We start from the raw sequence: 18302 nt of genomic DNA on the forward strand, positions 1-18302 counted from the left end.
ACGGGAAAGGAATGGAGGGTTATGGTCTGAGTGCAGGTAGATGGGACTAGGGGAGAATACGTGTTCGGCATGGAAAAAAGAGCCGAGATGGCCTGTTTCCGTGCTGTAATTGTTATATGGTACGTTGGCTAAGATCACAATAGTTGAATTGATTGGGTCAGTAGTTGTCTAAACAAACAGGTGGAAATAGGGAAACGGATAAGAAGGGTGGAGAGTGAAATGTAGAACCTGAGGGAGGAAAGTTGAATCATTGGGAACGGGGTAGAGTAGAGAAAATGAGAAGACACCGAGTATGGGGGAGGGGTGGGGGGTATTGGAAAGGTATGCAGGAGGAGTATAGGCTGGATAGATAAGAGGGGGAAGTGACCTGAAATTTAGACCGTGGTCCGAGGAGCTTTTTCGTTTAATTTTGTGACCCACATCCTATATCTACCTGTAACATATTGTGTAAAAATATTATGGAAATCATATCTGAAACTCGTCAAGAAAAAAACCTGCACATATTTTTAAAATATGGACAAAACGTCCAGTTTTCTGAGTAGTAATTGTCCAATCAAAGCACGTTTGACATTGAGCCGGACGCCTATTGATCAATCACGCACTTTGTTTCGGGCTAGCTAGGCAGGGAGCACTCTGGGATCATGGCGGAGAGGAAGGTTAGTGCAAGAGGTTTTAACTGTCAGAACAATCATACAAATAACCTCACATGATTACCATAATAAACCATGAGTATGATTGACGATTACTGTCAACTTTCAGCAAGTTGTCATCTAGTGTTTACAGGAGAGTGAACTGCAGATTACTGTGCATGCATACGTTTGAAAGAGTTCAACTGTGAGTAATGCCCAACTGTACTGAAGTAACAATATTACATGATTATTACTGTGAGATTGTACTGTTTTCTTTCCTACATCGTGTGTACTGATATAAACAAATAAAAATGCAATGTTTTGTTTTCTAGCCATTCATGACATATCCACCCATGGAATCTAAACCAAAAGATTGGGAAAATAAATAAATATATACAGTCTACTTTTGCTGTTTAGTGTGTCGAATTAAGTGTTACTGAGTTTATAAACTTCCATTAGCTGTTGAGTCTGGAACAAGATGTCAAATTCTTTTTTTTTTAATCAACTCAATCGTTAACCATCTGCTGTGCATTTCTGGTTTATGACAATCCAACATCAAACGTGCCAATCCAACATCAAAGAGCTACACACATTTTGGTCTTACTTCAACAACATGCAGAAGAAACTTGTGAGTTTGTGGAGAGTTCCTTTCCACAGCGTGTGGGGAGTCTGGCCCGGGTTAGCATGGCCTGGGCTGCACAAAGTAAAGCCGCCAGGGGTAAAGTTGCGGGGAGAGCAGGAGCGTTGAGAAGGAGGGGGTCGGGGATCATGCCAGCAACCCACTCACTCACCGCGGCCGTTGCGCTCTGGGAGCAGAGCCACCGCATTGTGGCCGGGCAGGGAAGTAGCTCGGGTGGCCGGGACCGGACAGCGGAACCGGCCGCCAACTCAGCGCCTTCAGCCGGCCCGCCCGCAGCCAGCCACGGTGTCCTGCACAGGCGCAACCGGTGGAGGTGGTGTTTGGCGGGTAGCTACTGGGCGGAAGGCTGGCTGCTCCTCCTGGGCTCTCTCTCTCCCCCCGTTATGTGATCTCCCTGAGCCAGGAAGTAAATAACCCGCAGCACGAAATCCAGCTCCCCATAGAGTAAGATTAAGCTACCTATTATTGTTACTTTTTCTAATACATTTTCTAATTATGTTAATTAATTAGTGTGCAACTTTTGGCACTGATGAGTTACGAATTGCTTCTCAATTATATTTTATTTAAATCTGTGCCACATTTCAGGTAGATACCAGACATGGGTCACAAAAGTTAAATTCTAGACACTTTTTCGACGCTCGGCCCACGGCCTAATTGGTAAATTCAATGTTTTTGTGGCCTTGCAGAAGAGATTTATCAGATGAAGGGTCGGGCCTTTGAGCAGATATTGAGGACAATTAGCCTCCAGTCACCAGAGTGCAGAAAAATGAGAGGAGATGTAATTGAGGCCACATGAATCGACGGGAAGTAGCAGGAGAAATGATGAGGCTTTTTCGACTGAAGAAATGGACCAGAAGGATGGATTGAGGGAGAGACACAAAAAGCTGGAGTAACTCAGCGAGTCAGACCGCAGATCAGAATTAAAGGATGTTCTTTTAGGAAGGAGATGAGGAGAAATGTCTTTAGTTAAAGTGTGGTGAATCTGTAGAATTCTTTGCCACAGAAGGCTGTGGAGGCCAAGTCAATGGATATTTTTAAGGCGGAGATAGTTAGATTCTTGACTAGTACGGGTGTCAGAGGTTATGGGGAGAAGGCTACAGAATGTGGTTAGGAGGGAGAGATAGATCAGCCATGACTTGATGGGTCAAATGGCCTAATTCTACAAGACCCTTCCTCAGACTGAGAGTCGGGGGAGATGGAAACTACGTATGAAAAGGTACAGAACAAATCACGGCCGACACCGATGACCAAGAAAAGTTGAAGTCCACAATGTTGGCTCTGGAAGAAGTGATATGAAGAGATACGAACAGTGGAACTAGCAGGATGACTAGGGTGGGGGAGGGACGGAATGCAGGGGAATTGGAAATTCAGGAGGTGGGGCTGGGCTGGGATGAAGAGAAATGTCATTGCATCCGGGACTATAACACGTGGGACGGGGATAGTAAATCTGAAGTTGGTAGACTTTAGGCAGGTCGGCAATCAGGGGACATGGGGAGTAAAGCATGAGTGACACAGCAGGCTTGGGGGAATGTGGTAAGAAGTGCTAAGAGTCATAGAGTGATGCAGCGTGGAAACAGGCTCTTCGGCCCAACTTGCCCACACCGACCGATATGTCCCATCTACACTTGTCCCACCTGCCCGTGCTTGGCCCATATCCCTGTCTAAATGTTTCTTAAACATTGCGATAGTCCCTGCCTCAACTACCTCCTCTGGCAGCTCGTTCCATGCACCCACCAAAAGTTACCCCTCAGATTCCGGATTAATATGTTCTCCATTCACCTTAAACCTCTGTTCTTCATTTACCTACTCTGGGCAAGAGACTGTGCATCTACTCAATCTGTTCCTCTGGTGATTTTATACACCTCTATAAGATCACCCCTCATCCTCCTGCACTCCAACGATAAGAGTCCCAGCCTACTCAACCTCTCCCTATTGCTCAGGCCCTCTGGTTCTGGCAACATCCTCGTAAAACATCTCAGCGCCCTTTCCAGGTTGACAATATCTTTCCTATAACACGGCGTCCAGAACTGAACACAATACTCTAAATGCAGTCTCACCAACGTCTTATACAGCTGCAATATGACCTCCCAGCTTCTATACTCTGACTGATGAACTGGTTTCACAGGTGATTTGGTGTGAGAAGCAGTGTTACCTCGTTGCCATCGTCATTGGTTTCAAAGATGCAGCAGTTCAGCGATGCTCCGTTCTCCATGTGCAGGTCAGGAGCTCGTGCCACAAAGCCAATCAACCTCTTGTTATCTTGATGGCTGGCAGATAGAGGCACGTCACTGAGGGGAAACTGAAACATAGATGCAAATATCAAATACAATACACCATCCTCTCTCCAGACATGGAACTTTGTATCATCCAACTCCACTAACTAATTATTATGTCCAACTTGCACTGAAATGGTGTAAATATATTAAAAAAATAGTAAAACTATACTCCGTAAATCATTCTGAACTCATGTAGGAGTATTAACCATATAACCATATAACAATTACAGCACGGAAACAGGCCATCTCGGCCCTACAAGTCCGTGCCGAACAACTTTTTCCCCTTAGTCCCATCTACCTGCACTCATACCATAACCCTCCATTCCCTTCTCATCCATATGCCTATCCAATTTATTTTTAAATGATACCAACGGACCTGCCTCCACCACTTCCACTGGAAGCTCATTCCACACCGCTACCACTCTCTGAGTAAAGAAGTTCCCCCTCATGTTACCCCTAAACTTCTGTCCCTTAATTCTGAAGTCATGTCCTCTTTGAATCTTCCCTATTCTCAAAGGGAAAAGCTTGTCCACATCAACTCTGTCTATCCCTCTCATCATTTTAAAGACCTCTATCAAGTCCCCCCTTAACCTTCTGCGCTCCAGAGAATAAAGACCTAACTTATTCAACCTATCTCTGTAACTTAGTTGTTGAAATCCAGGCAACATTCTAGTAAATCTCGTCTGTACTCTCTCTATTTTGTTGACATCCTTCCTATAATTGGGCGACCAAAATTGTACACCATACTCCAGATTTGGTCTCACCAATGCCGTGTACAATTTTAACATTACATCCCAGCTTCTATACTCAATGCTCTGATTTATAAAGGCTAGCATACCAAAATCTTTCTTTACCACCCTATCTATATGAGATTCCAATGAGGGACCTTCAATATTCATGTTGAAATACAATTACCACAGAAAACAAATTTAAATATTGTCACTCACACTTATTGTATTCTGAGTTTGTGGATCAATGAACCTGTAATAAATAGAACAGTTTATTTAGTGATAGTAAATTATATTTGACATTCATAATATCAAGTGTTTTTATCTGTTGTCAATTGAAACCTTTTGTGTAAAATTAACATTTGCTTCTGCACAAAATACCATTTTTTAATTTCTTTCTGCTACTTATCTTTCATGAATGACAAAACTGAGAAAAATATTGAAGATCAGAAGTAAAATGTTAAATCCAGCAAATATTATCTACAAATTCTCATTTCTCGGAGCAGAATGAGGCCATTCGGCCCATCAAGTCTACTCCGCCATTCAATCATGGCTGATCTATCCTTCCCTCTCAACCCCATTTTCCTGCCTTCTCCCCATAACCCCTGACACCCGTACTAATCAAGAATCTATCTATCTCCGTGGATATAAAAATATCCACTGACTTGACCTCCACAGACATCTGTGGCAATGAATTCCAGATTCACCACCCTCTGACTGAAGAAATTCCTCATCTCCTTTCTAAAGGTAGGTCCTTTTATTCAGAGGCTGTGACCTCTGGTCCTAGACTCTGCCACCAGTGGAAATATCCTCTCCACATCCACTCTATCCAAGCCTTTTCAATAACTATTCTGACATTCACCAAGGAAGGGTGTTTATGAGAACTTCAACCAGCAATTTGTGCATGAACAAATCCAATATTGTTTTAGCAGACATGGACTCAATGAATGCCCACAAAAATAGTTCAATTGAAGTTTTTAATTTATATATTTCTCAGAGAATGAAATCATCCATTGCATTTGCTTCCATGTTACGTGAAGGCCTCAGCATTCACCAGTAGGTGGAGAAGGGTTCAGTGCAAAAGGCAAAACAACCAGCAACTTCCACTGATAGGGTTTTGAAAGAGTCACCCATCATTTCCATAGATACAGGCTGGTGTTGATAGGGTAGCATTTTTCGGCCACAGAAGAATGGGAAATTAGCACGTTTGGTACATCATCGCCAGGTCAGAACTTGCAGAATAAATGGTACATCCCTGCAAATTGTTATGGAGCAGAGAGGTCGAGAAGTACAGGTGCATAGTAAGGCTAGGTTAGATGCAATGAAGGGTAGGGCCCGAAAGAGGAGTGAGGAACAGAGGGACCTTGGTGTACAAGGATCCCTGAAGGTAGCAGCATAAGTAACAAGGAGGTGAAGAAGGCGGACACGATACTTGCTGTTAGTTGTGGCACCGAACGCAGGAGCAGAGCAATGAACACGAGCGGAACAAAGGAGGAGCTAGCGTGGGAGGGATCGCCGTCGGGGGGGGAGAACAACAAAGGGGGAACTGACGCGGAGGGAGGGGGGATTTGTAACTTTGTAAACGACCTTTATGAGCGACTATTTGCATACCATGGCAAGGTAAACAAGCAAAGAATTTCACTGTGACTTGTCACGTGACAAAGTATTCTATTCAATCAATTTGTGGTTCAACCATGTAAACATCACCAGGCTACAGCTGGAATATTGCGTATAGTTCTGGTCATCACTCTGGGAAGGACAGCACTGCTGTGGAACATGGGCAAAGGAGTTTCACCGGGATGTTGCCTGGGATATGATGCATCAGTTATGAGGAGAGACCGGAGAGGTTGGGTTTGTTTCCCATGGAGCATGAGACAAGAGCTGCCAGAAATAAGGCATGTTTTGAGGCAGGAATTAGATAGTAAGAGACTTTCTGCTGAGCAGAGGAGTCTGTAACTATGGAGCATAGGTTTAAGTGCGACTCGACTTCGGAGCTTCGGAGGCTGTGGCCGCAGGCCCTGTGGACGTTAACATTGGGAGCTCCCAGGTCCCTGGTGGGAGACTGATTTTCGGGAGCTCCCGCAACGGCAACTTCGCCCGCCCCGAATCGCGGGATTTGAATGGGACCGTCGCAGGGCTTTACATCGCCCGGAGCGGCTTAATCGACCGTGGGACTTACCATCGCCCGCCAGGGGCTTTAACATCAAGAGCCTAGATAGCCTTGACGCAACAGTTTGACTGCCTGACCCCAGGAGAAGAACAGGGAAGAGATAAGACTTTTGCCTTCCATCACAGTGAGGAGGTGTTTGGAGATTCACTGTGATGGATGTTTGTGTGGAATTGTGTTAATTGTGTGTAGACAAAAATGCTGGAGAAACTCAGCGGGTGAGGCAGCATCTGTGGAGCGAAGGAAATAGGCAACGTTTTGGGTCGAAACCCTTCTTCAGACTGACGTGAGGGTGGGGGTGGGGGCGGGAGGAAGAAAGGAAGAGGTGGAGCCAGTGGGCTGAGGTAGAGCTGAGAGCAGGAAGAGAAAGTAGGGACTACCTGAAATTAGAGTAGTCAATGTTCATACCGCTGGGGTGCAGACTGCCCAAGCGAAATATGAGGTGCTGCTCCTCCAATTTACGGTGGTCCTCACTCTGGTCATGGAGGAAGCCCAGGACTGAAAGGTCGGATTCGGATTGGGAGGGGGAGTTGAAGTTCTGAGCCACTGGGAGATCAGGTTGGTTATTGCGAACCAAGCGGAGGTGTTCGGCAAAGCGATCGCCAAGCCTACGCTTGGTCTCACCGATGTAGAGCAGCTAACATCTAGAGCAGCGGATGCAATAGATGAGGTTGGATGAGGTGCAGGTGAACCTCTGCCGCACCTGGAAAGACTGCTAATTTCCCAAAAATTACCTGAAGCAACCAGAATTTCCCGAATTTTGGGTAAGTTCCTTCAAAGTGGAATCAATGGGACCATGTATAAAGATGTGGAAAGGTAGAACAATCAACCCCCCTTTGTGGAGAAGATATAAACTACTACTTGGTTTATACTCTCTAGAATTTAGGAGATTGAGAGGGGATCTTATAGAAACTTATAAAATTCTTAAGGGGTTGGACAGGCTAGATGCAGGAAGATTGCTCCCGATGTTGGGGAAGTCCAGGACAAGGGGTCACAGCTTAAGGATAAGGGGGAAATCCTTTAAAACCGAGATGAGAAGAACTTTTTTCACACAGAGAGTGGTGAATCTCTGGAACTCTCTGCCACAGAGGGTAGTCGAGGCCAGTTCATTGGCTATATTTAAGAGGGAGTTAGATGTGGCCCTTGTGGCTAAGGGGATCAGAGTGTATGGAGAGAAGGCAGGTACGGGATACTGAGTTGGATGATCAGCCATGATCATATTGAATGGCAGTGCAGGCTTGAAGGGCCGAATGGCCTACTCCTGCACCTAATTTCTATGTTTCTATGTTAACTACTGGGAAAATTTGTATTAAAATTGTAGTAATGTTCAGTTACACCCCAAGTGCAGAAGCACAAATTATCATGTTACTTTGCTGATGTCTGTAGATTCCTTTAATGGACATTGGCCTGCTTTGTAAAATGTAATTGTCAGAAATCTACCACAGAAAATTGATATTTATTTCATCCTCTTTACCCAGAATAAATGTGTCGAGACATTTATCTGGTGTAGACAAGTCTGTCACAGTGTAACAGCAGGGTCCAAAACTGAAGGGGACAGCTCAGTCACTGTATAACACAGTGGTACAGTAATGAAGGGGACAGCTCAGCCACTGTATAGCTGGGTACAGTAATGATGGGGGCAGGTCAGTCATTGTATGGCTGGGTACAGTACTGATGTGGATGGGGCTGTCACTGGTGGTGGCAGAGTGCACCTGTGGTCAGGCAGCAACTCTGGAGAAAAGGAACAGGTAGTGTATCAGGTTGGACTTTGTTCTGACCCCAAACGTCACCCATTCCTTGTCTCCAGAGATGCTGCCTGTCCCGCTGAGTTACTCCAGCTTTTGGTGTCTATCTTCAGTATAAATCAGCATCTGCAGTTCCTTCCTACACATGATAGGCAGGAGTCCGTCAGGGAGTGGGGAACGGCTGTTAGATTAAATTGGATTTATTTCAATGCTAGATGCTTGACAGGTAGGGCTGATGAACTCACGATGTGCACAGATATACGTGACCAGGACATTATTTAGTTTAGTTTAGTTTAGTTTAGAGATACAGCGCCGAAACAGGCCCTTCGGCCCACCAAGTCCGTGCCGACCAGCGATCCCCGCACACTTGCTCTATCCTACACACACTAGAGACAATTTACATTTATACCAAGCCAATTAACTTACAAACCTGTACATCTATACATCTGTACTACCTATACATGTACACAAGAGATTAGTGTGCAAAATTAGAGCACATGGTATTAGGGGTAGGGTATAGACATGGATAGAGAACTGGTCAGCAGACAGACAGCAAAGAGTAGGAATTAACGGGTCCTTTTCAGAATGGCAGCCAGTGACTAGTGGGGTGCCGCAAGACTCGGTGCTGGGACCCCAGTTAATTACAATATATATTAACAATTTAGACAAGGGAATTAAATGTGACATCTCCAGGTATGCGGATGACACAAAGCTGGGTGGCAGTGTGAGCTGCGATGAGGATGCTATGAGGCTGCAGGGTGACTTTAACAGGTTGGGTGAGTGGGCAGATGCACGGCAGATGCAGTATAATGTGGATAAATGTGAGGTTATCCACTTTGGTGGCAAGAACAGGAAGGCAGATTATTATCTGAATGGTCAAGATGGAACAGCAGATGCTGTAAAATCGAAGGTAGACAAAAATGCTGGAGAAACCCATTATCTGAATGGTGTCAGATTAGGAAAAGGGGAGATGCAACGAGACCTGGGTGTCCTTGTACATCAGTCACTGAAAGTAAGCCTGCAGGCAGTGAAGAAAGCTAATGCATGTTGGCCTTCATTGTGAGAGGATTTGACTTTAGGAGCAGGAGATCCTACTGCAGTTGTACAGGGCCCTGGTGAGACCGCACCTGGAATATTATGTGCCATTTTAGTCTCCTAATTTAAGGAAGGACATTCTTGCTATTGAGGGAGTGCAGCGTAGGTTCACCAGGTTAATTCCGGGATGGCAGGACTGACATATGATGAAAGAATGGGCTTGTATTCACTGGAATTTAACATGAGAGGGGATCTTATAGAAACATAAAATTCTTAAAGGATTGGACAGGCTAGATGCAGGAAAAATGTTCCCGATGCTGGGGGAGTCCAGAACCAGGGGTCACAGTTTAAGAATAAGTGGTAGGGCATTTAGGACTGAGATGAGGAAGCACTATTTCACCCAGAGAGTTGTGAATCTGTGGAATTCTCTGCCACAGAAGGCAGTGGAGGCCAATTCACTGGATGTTTTCAAAAGAGTTAGATTTAGCTTTTAGGGCTAAAAGAATCAAGGGATATGGGGAAAACGCCAGAACAGGGTACTGATTTTGGATGATCAGCCATGAACATATTGAATGGCGGTGCTAGCTCGAAGGGCCGAATGGCCTACTCCTGCACCTATTTTTCCTATGTTTCTACGTCTTTTGAGTGTGGGAGGAAACTGGAGAACCGGTGGTAAACCCACGCTGTCATGGTGAGAATGTACCCGTAGTCAGGGTGGAAGTGGGGTCTCTGGCGATGTAAGGCAGCAACTCTACCGCTGCACCACCGTGCCCTCCGTTATAGTCATTATGGGAATCTGGCTAAGGGAGGGCAGGGTTGGCAGCTTAATGGTCCACGGTACAGGTGCAACAGGTAAGGTCGAGGTGTGGGTAAAAGAGGAGGGGGAGTTGTTTTATTGTTTAAGGACAACATCACAACAGTAGCACAAGATGACATTGCCAAATGAGCATCTGGTGAGGCTTTAGAGTGGAGCTGAGGAATAAAAAAGGGATGATCACCTTGTTCACGTTGTATTGTCAGCCCCCAAATAACCAATGGGGATTGCAGACAACTGTTAGACATATAGGGCTGCTATAGGAAGGGTGGAATTTGTCAAATGTGTTCAGGAACCTTTCCTCAAGCAATATGTAGAGGGCCCAATGAGGGAGAGGGCAAAGCTTGGCCTCATCTTTGAAAATAGGGCAGGGCAGGTGACTGATGTGTCACTGGGGTGTCACTTTAGGACAAGCAACCACAGTTCTACTCAATTTAAAGTAGTTATGGAGAGTATAACGACGTCCAGAGGACTTAGGTTTAAAGTGAGGCGGGCAAAGATTTAATAGAAACCTGAGGGGTAACATTTTCACACAAAAGGTGGTGGGTGAATGGAACGAGCTGCCGGAGGAGGTAGATGAGGCAGGGACTATTGCAATGTTTAGGAAACATTTAAAGCCCTGTCCCACGGTACGAGTTCATTCCAAGAGTTCTCCCGAGTTTGCCCTGAATCGAACTCGGAGATTTACGGTAATGGCTGCACGTCGGTACTCGGGGCTCTCATGGACAATTTTCAAAATGTTGAAAAATCTTCAAGAGTCTTCCCGTGCTTACCTGCCGTTAGCGAGTCTTCCCGAGTACCTGCCGTTAGCGTTACGAGCCGCTAAGAGATGTCCCCGAGCTCCGACGTACCCGCTACGTTCATTCTCCGTGCTTACCACGAGTCTGGTTTTTTTTAAACTTGGGAGAGCTCTTGGAATGAACTCGTACTGTGGGACAGGGCTATTAGACAGGTGCAAGAAAAGGATAGGTGTAGAAGGATATGGGCAGGTGGGACCAGTGTAGCTGGGACATGTTGGTCGGTATGGGCTAGTTAGGCTGAAGGCCCTGTTTCCACATTGTATGACTATGGCTCTAGTACCCAATGTTGTTCCTTTGTGTAGGGTTCAGTGGGCCAAGGGGCATGTTTCCACGCTCTATCTAGCAGATTTTCTCAGCCAATTCCTAAACGGGTGAAAAGCCAGCCCACCAGCCTCTCCTTACCTCAGCCTCCTGGAGCTGACCACCATTTGGTACTCGGTCATACGGAAGACGTTATGGATGGCCCGTGCAGCCAGAACCTGCCGCATTGTCTCGTAGATCACTTCATCTCCCTGGTCCGTTTTCGTTTCTATGGAGCCCAGAAATCTCACGGTAAACACTTGGTGCAGCAGGGAATCTGTGGAAAAAGTGGAAAGAATGTGGTTGCTACCCAGTGCCACAATATAACTCCCATGTACCTGTCCCATGTATCTTTATACAAAACCAAAACTATACCTAAACTAAACATGGATTATAATGAGAGAATGTCAGAAACACTCAGCAGATCCAGCAGACAACAGAAATGTTGCCAATCTGTGACCTTCCATCACAGTCCAATCCAGCAACAGCTAACTTAGAAGGTTAGATAGACCCAAAACGCTGGAGTCACTCAGCGGGTCAAGCAGTATCTCGGGAGAAAAGGAACAGGTGACTTTTCGGTCGAGACCCTTCTTCAGAAAACCTTCTTCTGATATTGTCTCAATCCAAAACATCTCCTATTCCTTTTTATCCAGAGATGCTGCTTGACCCACTGAGTTACTCCAGCATTTTGTGTCTATCTTGGATGCCAACCAGCATCTGCAGTTTCTTCCTGCACCTGAGAAGGTTTATTCTGCTTTGCTCTCTGGATCACATTTCCTGCATATTTTGCTTTACTTTTATATTTCATGCATCTGCAATAAAGTAAACTCCGATAGTTCAGCATGGGCCTAATGTTTCCCATCCTCCTCCCACCCCAGACTCATTGCAACATCAGTCCCCACACCCCTCTCCCTGAAACACAGGGACCCAAGTCTCACCCTCTCTGATCCATGCCCCCCACACCTTGCTGAGACTCAGTGGTCCCCATAACACCATCCGGCCCCCAGCCCAAGACTCAGTGAGACCTCAGTACCTGCCCCTCATAGGGAGCCCATTCCTGTGCTTTCCTGAAATGTACCCAGTTCAATGGAGAGTTTATTATACTACTGTATAAACAGAAAACTCATTGAAAACCCCAAAGAATTAATATGAATAACATCCAATGATCCAGTAAATCTGTACCTTGCTGTACTGTACCCTTCAGTGTCAGATTTAGGCAGTGTGCAATATGCGAGGGTTAATATTGCCATCTTCAGATGAACCCTCTGAAGGACTAATCTGATGGTTTTGGTTTATTGTTGCCACATATACCCAGAGACAATGAAAAACGTTGCTTTAAGTGCTGTCCAGGTCAAAACCATATCCAAGTTAGAGTGAAGAGTGTACAGAGTGTATATATATAAAGGCAGAGGGTGTGGGTGGATGGGACTTTGGAAATGGTGCCACAATAGGGCACCGCCACGTGTGTAGATAGATACGCAAACACAGTTTCATTGTGTAGTTACACATGTGACAATTAAAGCACCATTCAAAGATCCTGACTACGGGTGCTGTCTGTGTGGAGTTTGTACCTTCTCCCCGGGTGCTCCGGTTTCTTCACACACTCCCTAGACGTACACGTTTGTAGGTTCATTGCTTTTGGTAAAGATTGTAAATTGTCCCGGGTGCTAGTGTACGGGGATCACTGTTGGTCACGGAGAGCCTGTGTCCGTGCTGTATCTCCAACTGGTGTTTATATGGCATTTAAATAGGCAGGAAATAGAAGGATATGGATCACAGGCGAGTAGAAAAGATCGTTCTAGATGTACAGCACAAAAACAGGCCCTTCAGCCCACCGAGTCTGCGCCGACCAGTGATCCCCATACATTAGCACCAACCAACACACTGTAGACAAGTTCAATTTTTTACCAAAACCAATTAGCGTACAAAACCTGTATGTTTTCGTAGTGTGTGAGGAAACCGGAGCTCCCGGAGAAAATCCATGTGGTCACGGGGAGGATGTACAAACTGCGTACAGACAGCACCCATAGTCAGGACCCAAGCCAGGTCTCTTGCGCTGTGAGGCAGCAACTCTATCACTGTGCCACCGTCAAGCTCTATTTGGATTGGTTTAAGTTGGCATAATGTTTGATCAAGACATCGTGGGCCGAAGGGCCGGTTCCTGCAAACATTGCAAGTCAACGACCTTTTGTTTCATAATTACAAAGTTAAGAGCACTGAGAGAGTAGTCCGAGCTCTGCGGCGAAATATGAATGAGCCTTTCACTCTTAAAATCTCAAACAGATACTTCAGTGGCATACACACAGCTCTATTTACCAACACTCTGCTCTCAGCTTTCGTGTTATTATTTCCTCATGCAAACCCTAAAATATTTCTTACCTTCTGGAGTAGCGTCTTTCTCCGGGCACGATTCTCCAAACGGGTTTGTGCGTCTGAAAGACAGTTAACCAATGAAAGTATACATTTCCTTGGAAGAAGAAGAGCTCAAATTGTTTTGTGCCTGTTTTCACATACCCGCTGCTGGACCGATACTGTTCACTATCTTCACTTGCTGGACACAGGTCAAAACGAATCGGAGTTCCCGGAATTATGAGTGGATCTGCTGATTCTGGGACTTCAGTCACACTCTTCTCACTCCTGGCAGCTTCAGCACCATCACTCTCAACTCTATAATCCACACAAAGCAACACACAGCTAGCACAAAGTAATGCTCACTTTTGCACAGAGAATTGCAATCCCAGAGAACTTGTCTTTGAACCAATCAACATCTCAAACATTTAGTTTAGATACAGCGCAGAAGCAGGCCCTTCGGCCCGCCAAGTCCACACCGACCAGCGAACCCCACATACTAACACTATCGTACACACACCAGGAACAATTTACAATATTACTGACGCCAAGTAACCTACAAACCTGTACGTCTTTGTAATGTGGGAGGAAACCGGAGATCCCGGAAAAAAAACCACGCAGGTCATAGATCGGGTCGATGCATAGAGTCTTTCGCCCAGAGTAGGGGAATCGGGGGCCAGAGGACATAGGTTCAAGGTTGAGGCTGGGACTATCCCATCGTTTAAGAACCAGACAGGCACATGGATAGGACAGGTTTGGGGGGATATGGACCAAGCGCAGGCAGGTGGGACTAGTGTAGCTGGGACATTGTTGGCCGGTGTGGGCGAGTTGGGCCGAAGGGCCTGTTTCCACACTGTATCACTCGATGACTCTATGAGTGTGAAAGGTTGCAGGGCAGTACATGGTTGGTTGATAATACGTTAAGTTACAGAGGTCAGAGCAGTGATGACTGTGCAGAGAATATCTTACTCTTCGAATATCAACTTGGTCGACACCCTTCGTTAGTTTACATAATCCACATTCAACGCTCTACATTACCAGGTCCAGTGTCGTGCTTATTGTTCTTCAGCCATCATGTTAAAAATGCTTTTACTCTGTGTGAAATCCCCTTTTTAATATTTAGTTATGTAAAGGGGCTCTCCCACTTGGGCGACCTAAGCGGCGAGTTTAGAAGAGTTTGAAAAAATGACATGTTGAAGATCTCCTTCGACTATGTAGAAGACCAGCTTCAACTAGCTACGACTAACTTCGGGAAAATTGGAAGCCGACTTCCTTCGATCTCCTTCTACCTCCCTTCGACTATGATGAAGACTATCTACGACTACCCTCGATTACCTACGACTAACATGCTGACCTACTACAACCTACTACAACTAAACCTACATGTACAAAAGGTATCGATTTTTTTACTCGCGGGCATTTTTTAACATATTGAAAAACGCAGCGACCTAGCTTAGGCCTCGAGTACACGGAGACCACTCTCAAGCATGAAGGAGAGTTCTGAAGACCTCCTACGACCCCGTGTCGAACATCCTGCGAGTATGAGTTCGAGGGAAAACTCGCCAGAACTCGCGGATTAGGTCGCCCAAGTGGGCCAGGCCCTTAACTCCCTCATACAGTGATATAATTTCAACAACTTCTAAAAGTCCCGGCCGAACAGGTCTGACCACATCTTCTAATGCTGCCGCTCAATGCATTATCAAAGATGAGATCTTTATGAAAACAACTACAGATATTCTCGGTCTGCATCAGATAAACTCAATTCCAAGTAAAGGATGAAAATTTTGTGGGAGATTTTCTCATTTAAATTCAAGAGCATTTTCCTGTCACAAGAGAATATCATATAATTACAGAACCGACGGACACCAATAGTCAGCTACTCGTTGATAATGCAGGGACTGGATGAGCCAGATCCCTCAGTTAGGATCAAACCCTCCCGCCCATGGTCACCATGTCTGGGGACGTGTAGAGTAGGCTCTCTGGCTCCTCGAACCCAACAAAAGGGGTTCAGGCATTGGGAAGAGAGGAGACTCCAGAGATACAGTGCAGAAACAGGCCCTTTGGCCCGCAAAGTCCATGCCGACAGCGATCAACCAGTACACTGGCACTATCTTACACACTAGGGGCAATTTACAATTCTTACTAAAGCCAATTAACCTAAAAACCTGTAATTCTTTTGAGCGTGGGGGAAACTCTGCGGTGCACCCGAAGAAAACAGGGAGAACATACAAACTCTGTACAGACAGCACCTCTAGTCAGGATCAAACCCGGGTCTCTGGCGCTGTAATGCAGCTACTCTACCTCTGTGCCAGTGTGTCAGTAAAGGTACTTGGATAGGAAAGATTTAGAGGGATATTGGTCAAAGGTTGGAAGGCAGGACTAGTGTAGATGGGGCATGGCCAGGATGTGCTAAGGGGCCTGTTTACATGCTGTATGTCCCTATGACTAGTACATTACAGTAACATCTTCCTCTGCTCCTCCTGAGTACGTACGGGCATCAGAGAGATGGGCTTTCCACCAGTGATTCCTCTGGCTATTGCTGGGGAATCCCAGTAAGACTGGACTCCATCCCGGGCTCTGTCCACCAGGTGAGCCACAGACCAGTGATCAACCTGTACGCCTTTAAAGTGTGGGAGGAAACCTGAGCACCCAGAGAAAACGCGCGCATGTCATGATGAAAACGTACAAACTCCGTACACACAGCACCCGTAGTCAGGATCAAACCTGGGTCTCTGGCTGCTGTAAGGCAGCAACTCTACCGTTGCCCCACCGTGTTGCTGTTCGAAGGATGCTGAGAGTTAATTATCGTAGAGGTGTTTGTGTGAAACAACGTGTTGCATGGCACTACTTACTGCTTAGGACGAAAACTTTCGTGTTTCTTCTGAAACGTGGACATTGGTGTCACTGCTTGCACTGCTGTCTCGTTCAGCCTGATTGCAATTGCCTAACATGCAAAGGTATTGGTTTATTAGTCCGTTAACCTCGAACAACTGAACAACAGAACAAAATATGGTACATTAATACAGCAAAGTAAGTTACCTCTGGATTGTCAGTGAGGTAGATCTGCCTGGATATATTATTGATGGTGCAAATCCACTACGAAGGCAATGAATAAAAACAAAATTGTCAAGTCAGTTTAAAGGATTCAGCCTGAAGAAAAATTACAGAATATAATTTAACTTGATACCTCTTCATACTCTTGCTTGCCTTCTGCTTGTAGGATAATGTTCCTAAAATATAATGAGAAATAGTTGTACTGTAGTTCCATTACTGAATTGTCTGCTTTTTAACAAATTGGGATGGACACCTATTTTCCAGCAGTTTTGGTTACTTGATGCGACTACCCTGCTCCCACTATTACAATGAGTTGACTTTTGCTTTATTTACCATGCCAGTCGCACTGATTAGAGGATGCTGCAGAGTTTTACATAAGAGTTTTGAAACTTGAGCAGAAACTCGAACCAGAGCTCCTATCACTTATGAGTATGACCTTATGACGGCCGAGAGTGTTCTTGGTGAGCCGGAGCCAAGCCCCGTAGGCCTGGCTCGTCCTCTGGGGACATCGATGGGACCCGCTCCACCAGAGTGAGGAGGGACCCGCGAGCAACCTTCGACAGCAGGGAGGGACATGGGAGAGAGGGAGGGATGTGGGAGAGGAGAGGGCCATGGTAGAGAGGGGAGGGCAATGGGAGATGAGAGGGACGTGAGAGAGAGGGGAGGGTTGACGAGGGCCATCGGAAGCTCCCTGCAAACACTGCGGGACCGTCCAAGAGAGGACCTTGCGGAGAAGGCCGAAATCAAAGAGGGACCCGGCGGTTGGGTGAGGGAGGCGCCGAGAACACAGAGGGGCCATTGGGGACTATAATGAACAATTTGTCGTCGCCCTATACGTGGCAAAATCAAAATGCACACATATCCCACTGTGCCAAGTCTAATGGAAGCACTTGTGTCCGTGTCGGAACCAAACTGACGTTTCACTGTGGTACCAAGAGTGTCCCCACGTCAGAATTAATGACTTGCAGTACCCAAAAGATTGACATAAAACAGTGTCCATCCCACCACCCAGCCACGTGTGGGGACATGGAAGCATATTCCATCATGGCACTTGATCAAAGTCCATGCAGACACATCCAACAGCCTTGGGAGAACATGGACCACGGTTGGCCAAGGGAGCTATCTATCTCCTTCTCAGGCCATCCAAGTGTGGGCACAATGCCACATAACTAGTTAAACTAAACTGGATATACAACCAAACAGATTAACAGCCACACTGTATACCGCACAGGGATACAGCCGCACGGCAAATACAACCAAACAGGACAACAGCCGCACTGGAAATACAACAAAGCATGTCCTTAACTGGACAAGAAGACGTTAATGGCCGCTGTAGTCCGAGTGATGAAAGCTATAATGGGAAATCCTGCACTCATGACTTGTTTAAGCTCAAAGCAGCATTTACAAGTTATAAATAGAAACTCTGGGCTTTAAAGCAAACCACAGCAGATTTGTGCTGACAACACTGTCTACCTCACTTCTAAAACAAGGCTCAAGAAAACAATGACATGACCATCATGGAGCAGATTGCAAATTTGCAGTTACAATGAAAATACCCTGCATTTTCCGATCAAATGGTGAAGTATTTAGTCAATAACCACACTGTAATTGTGTTGCTACTACAAAATAGTATGCTTTGAATCAAAGCTCTGGGGGAGCTGGAATTATTATCAAATTCCACCACATCCGTTCCCTCTCTTCCATTGACTCCATTAATAACTCATGCTGCCTCGGCAAAGCCAGCAGCATAATCAAGGCAGAGTCA

The 18302-nt window shown here is 45.8% G+C and overlaps 1 protein-coding gene across 2 annotated transcripts in view; it reads right to left on the minus strand.

The window, feature by feature from the left end:
- Positions 1-18302, minus strand: part of appl2 (adaptor protein, phosphotyrosine interacting with PH domain and leucine zipper 2) — a 71869-nt gene that overhangs the window by 8096 nt on the left and 45471 nt on the right. For both annotated transcript variants that reach the window (XM_033039373.1, XM_033039372.1), the window contains 8 exons: positions 16671-16713; positions 16523-16579; positions 16336-16427; positions 13649-13801; positions 13514-13566; positions 11237-11411; positions 4493-4526; positions 3422-3568 (listed from right to left, as the gene is read on the minus strand). In XM_033039373.1, the coding sequence (XP_032895264.1) occupies positions 3422-3568; positions 4493-4526; positions 11237-11411; positions 13514-13566; positions 13649-13801; positions 16336-16427; positions 16523-16579; positions 16671-16713 (754 nt within the window). The remainder of the gene's footprint in view (positions 1-3421; positions 3569-4492; positions 4527-11236; positions 11412-13513; positions 13567-13648; positions 13802-16335; positions 16428-16522; positions 16580-16670; positions 16714-18302) is intronic.

The sequence above is a fragment of the Amblyraja radiata genome, chromosome 21 (assembly GCF_010909765.2).
Source record: "Amblyraja radiata isolate CabotCenter1 chromosome 21, sAmbRad1.1.pri, whole genome shotgun sequence".
Classification (NCBI taxonomy): Eukaryota; Metazoa; Chordata; class Chondrichthyes; order Rajiformes; family Rajidae; genus Amblyraja; species Amblyraja radiata.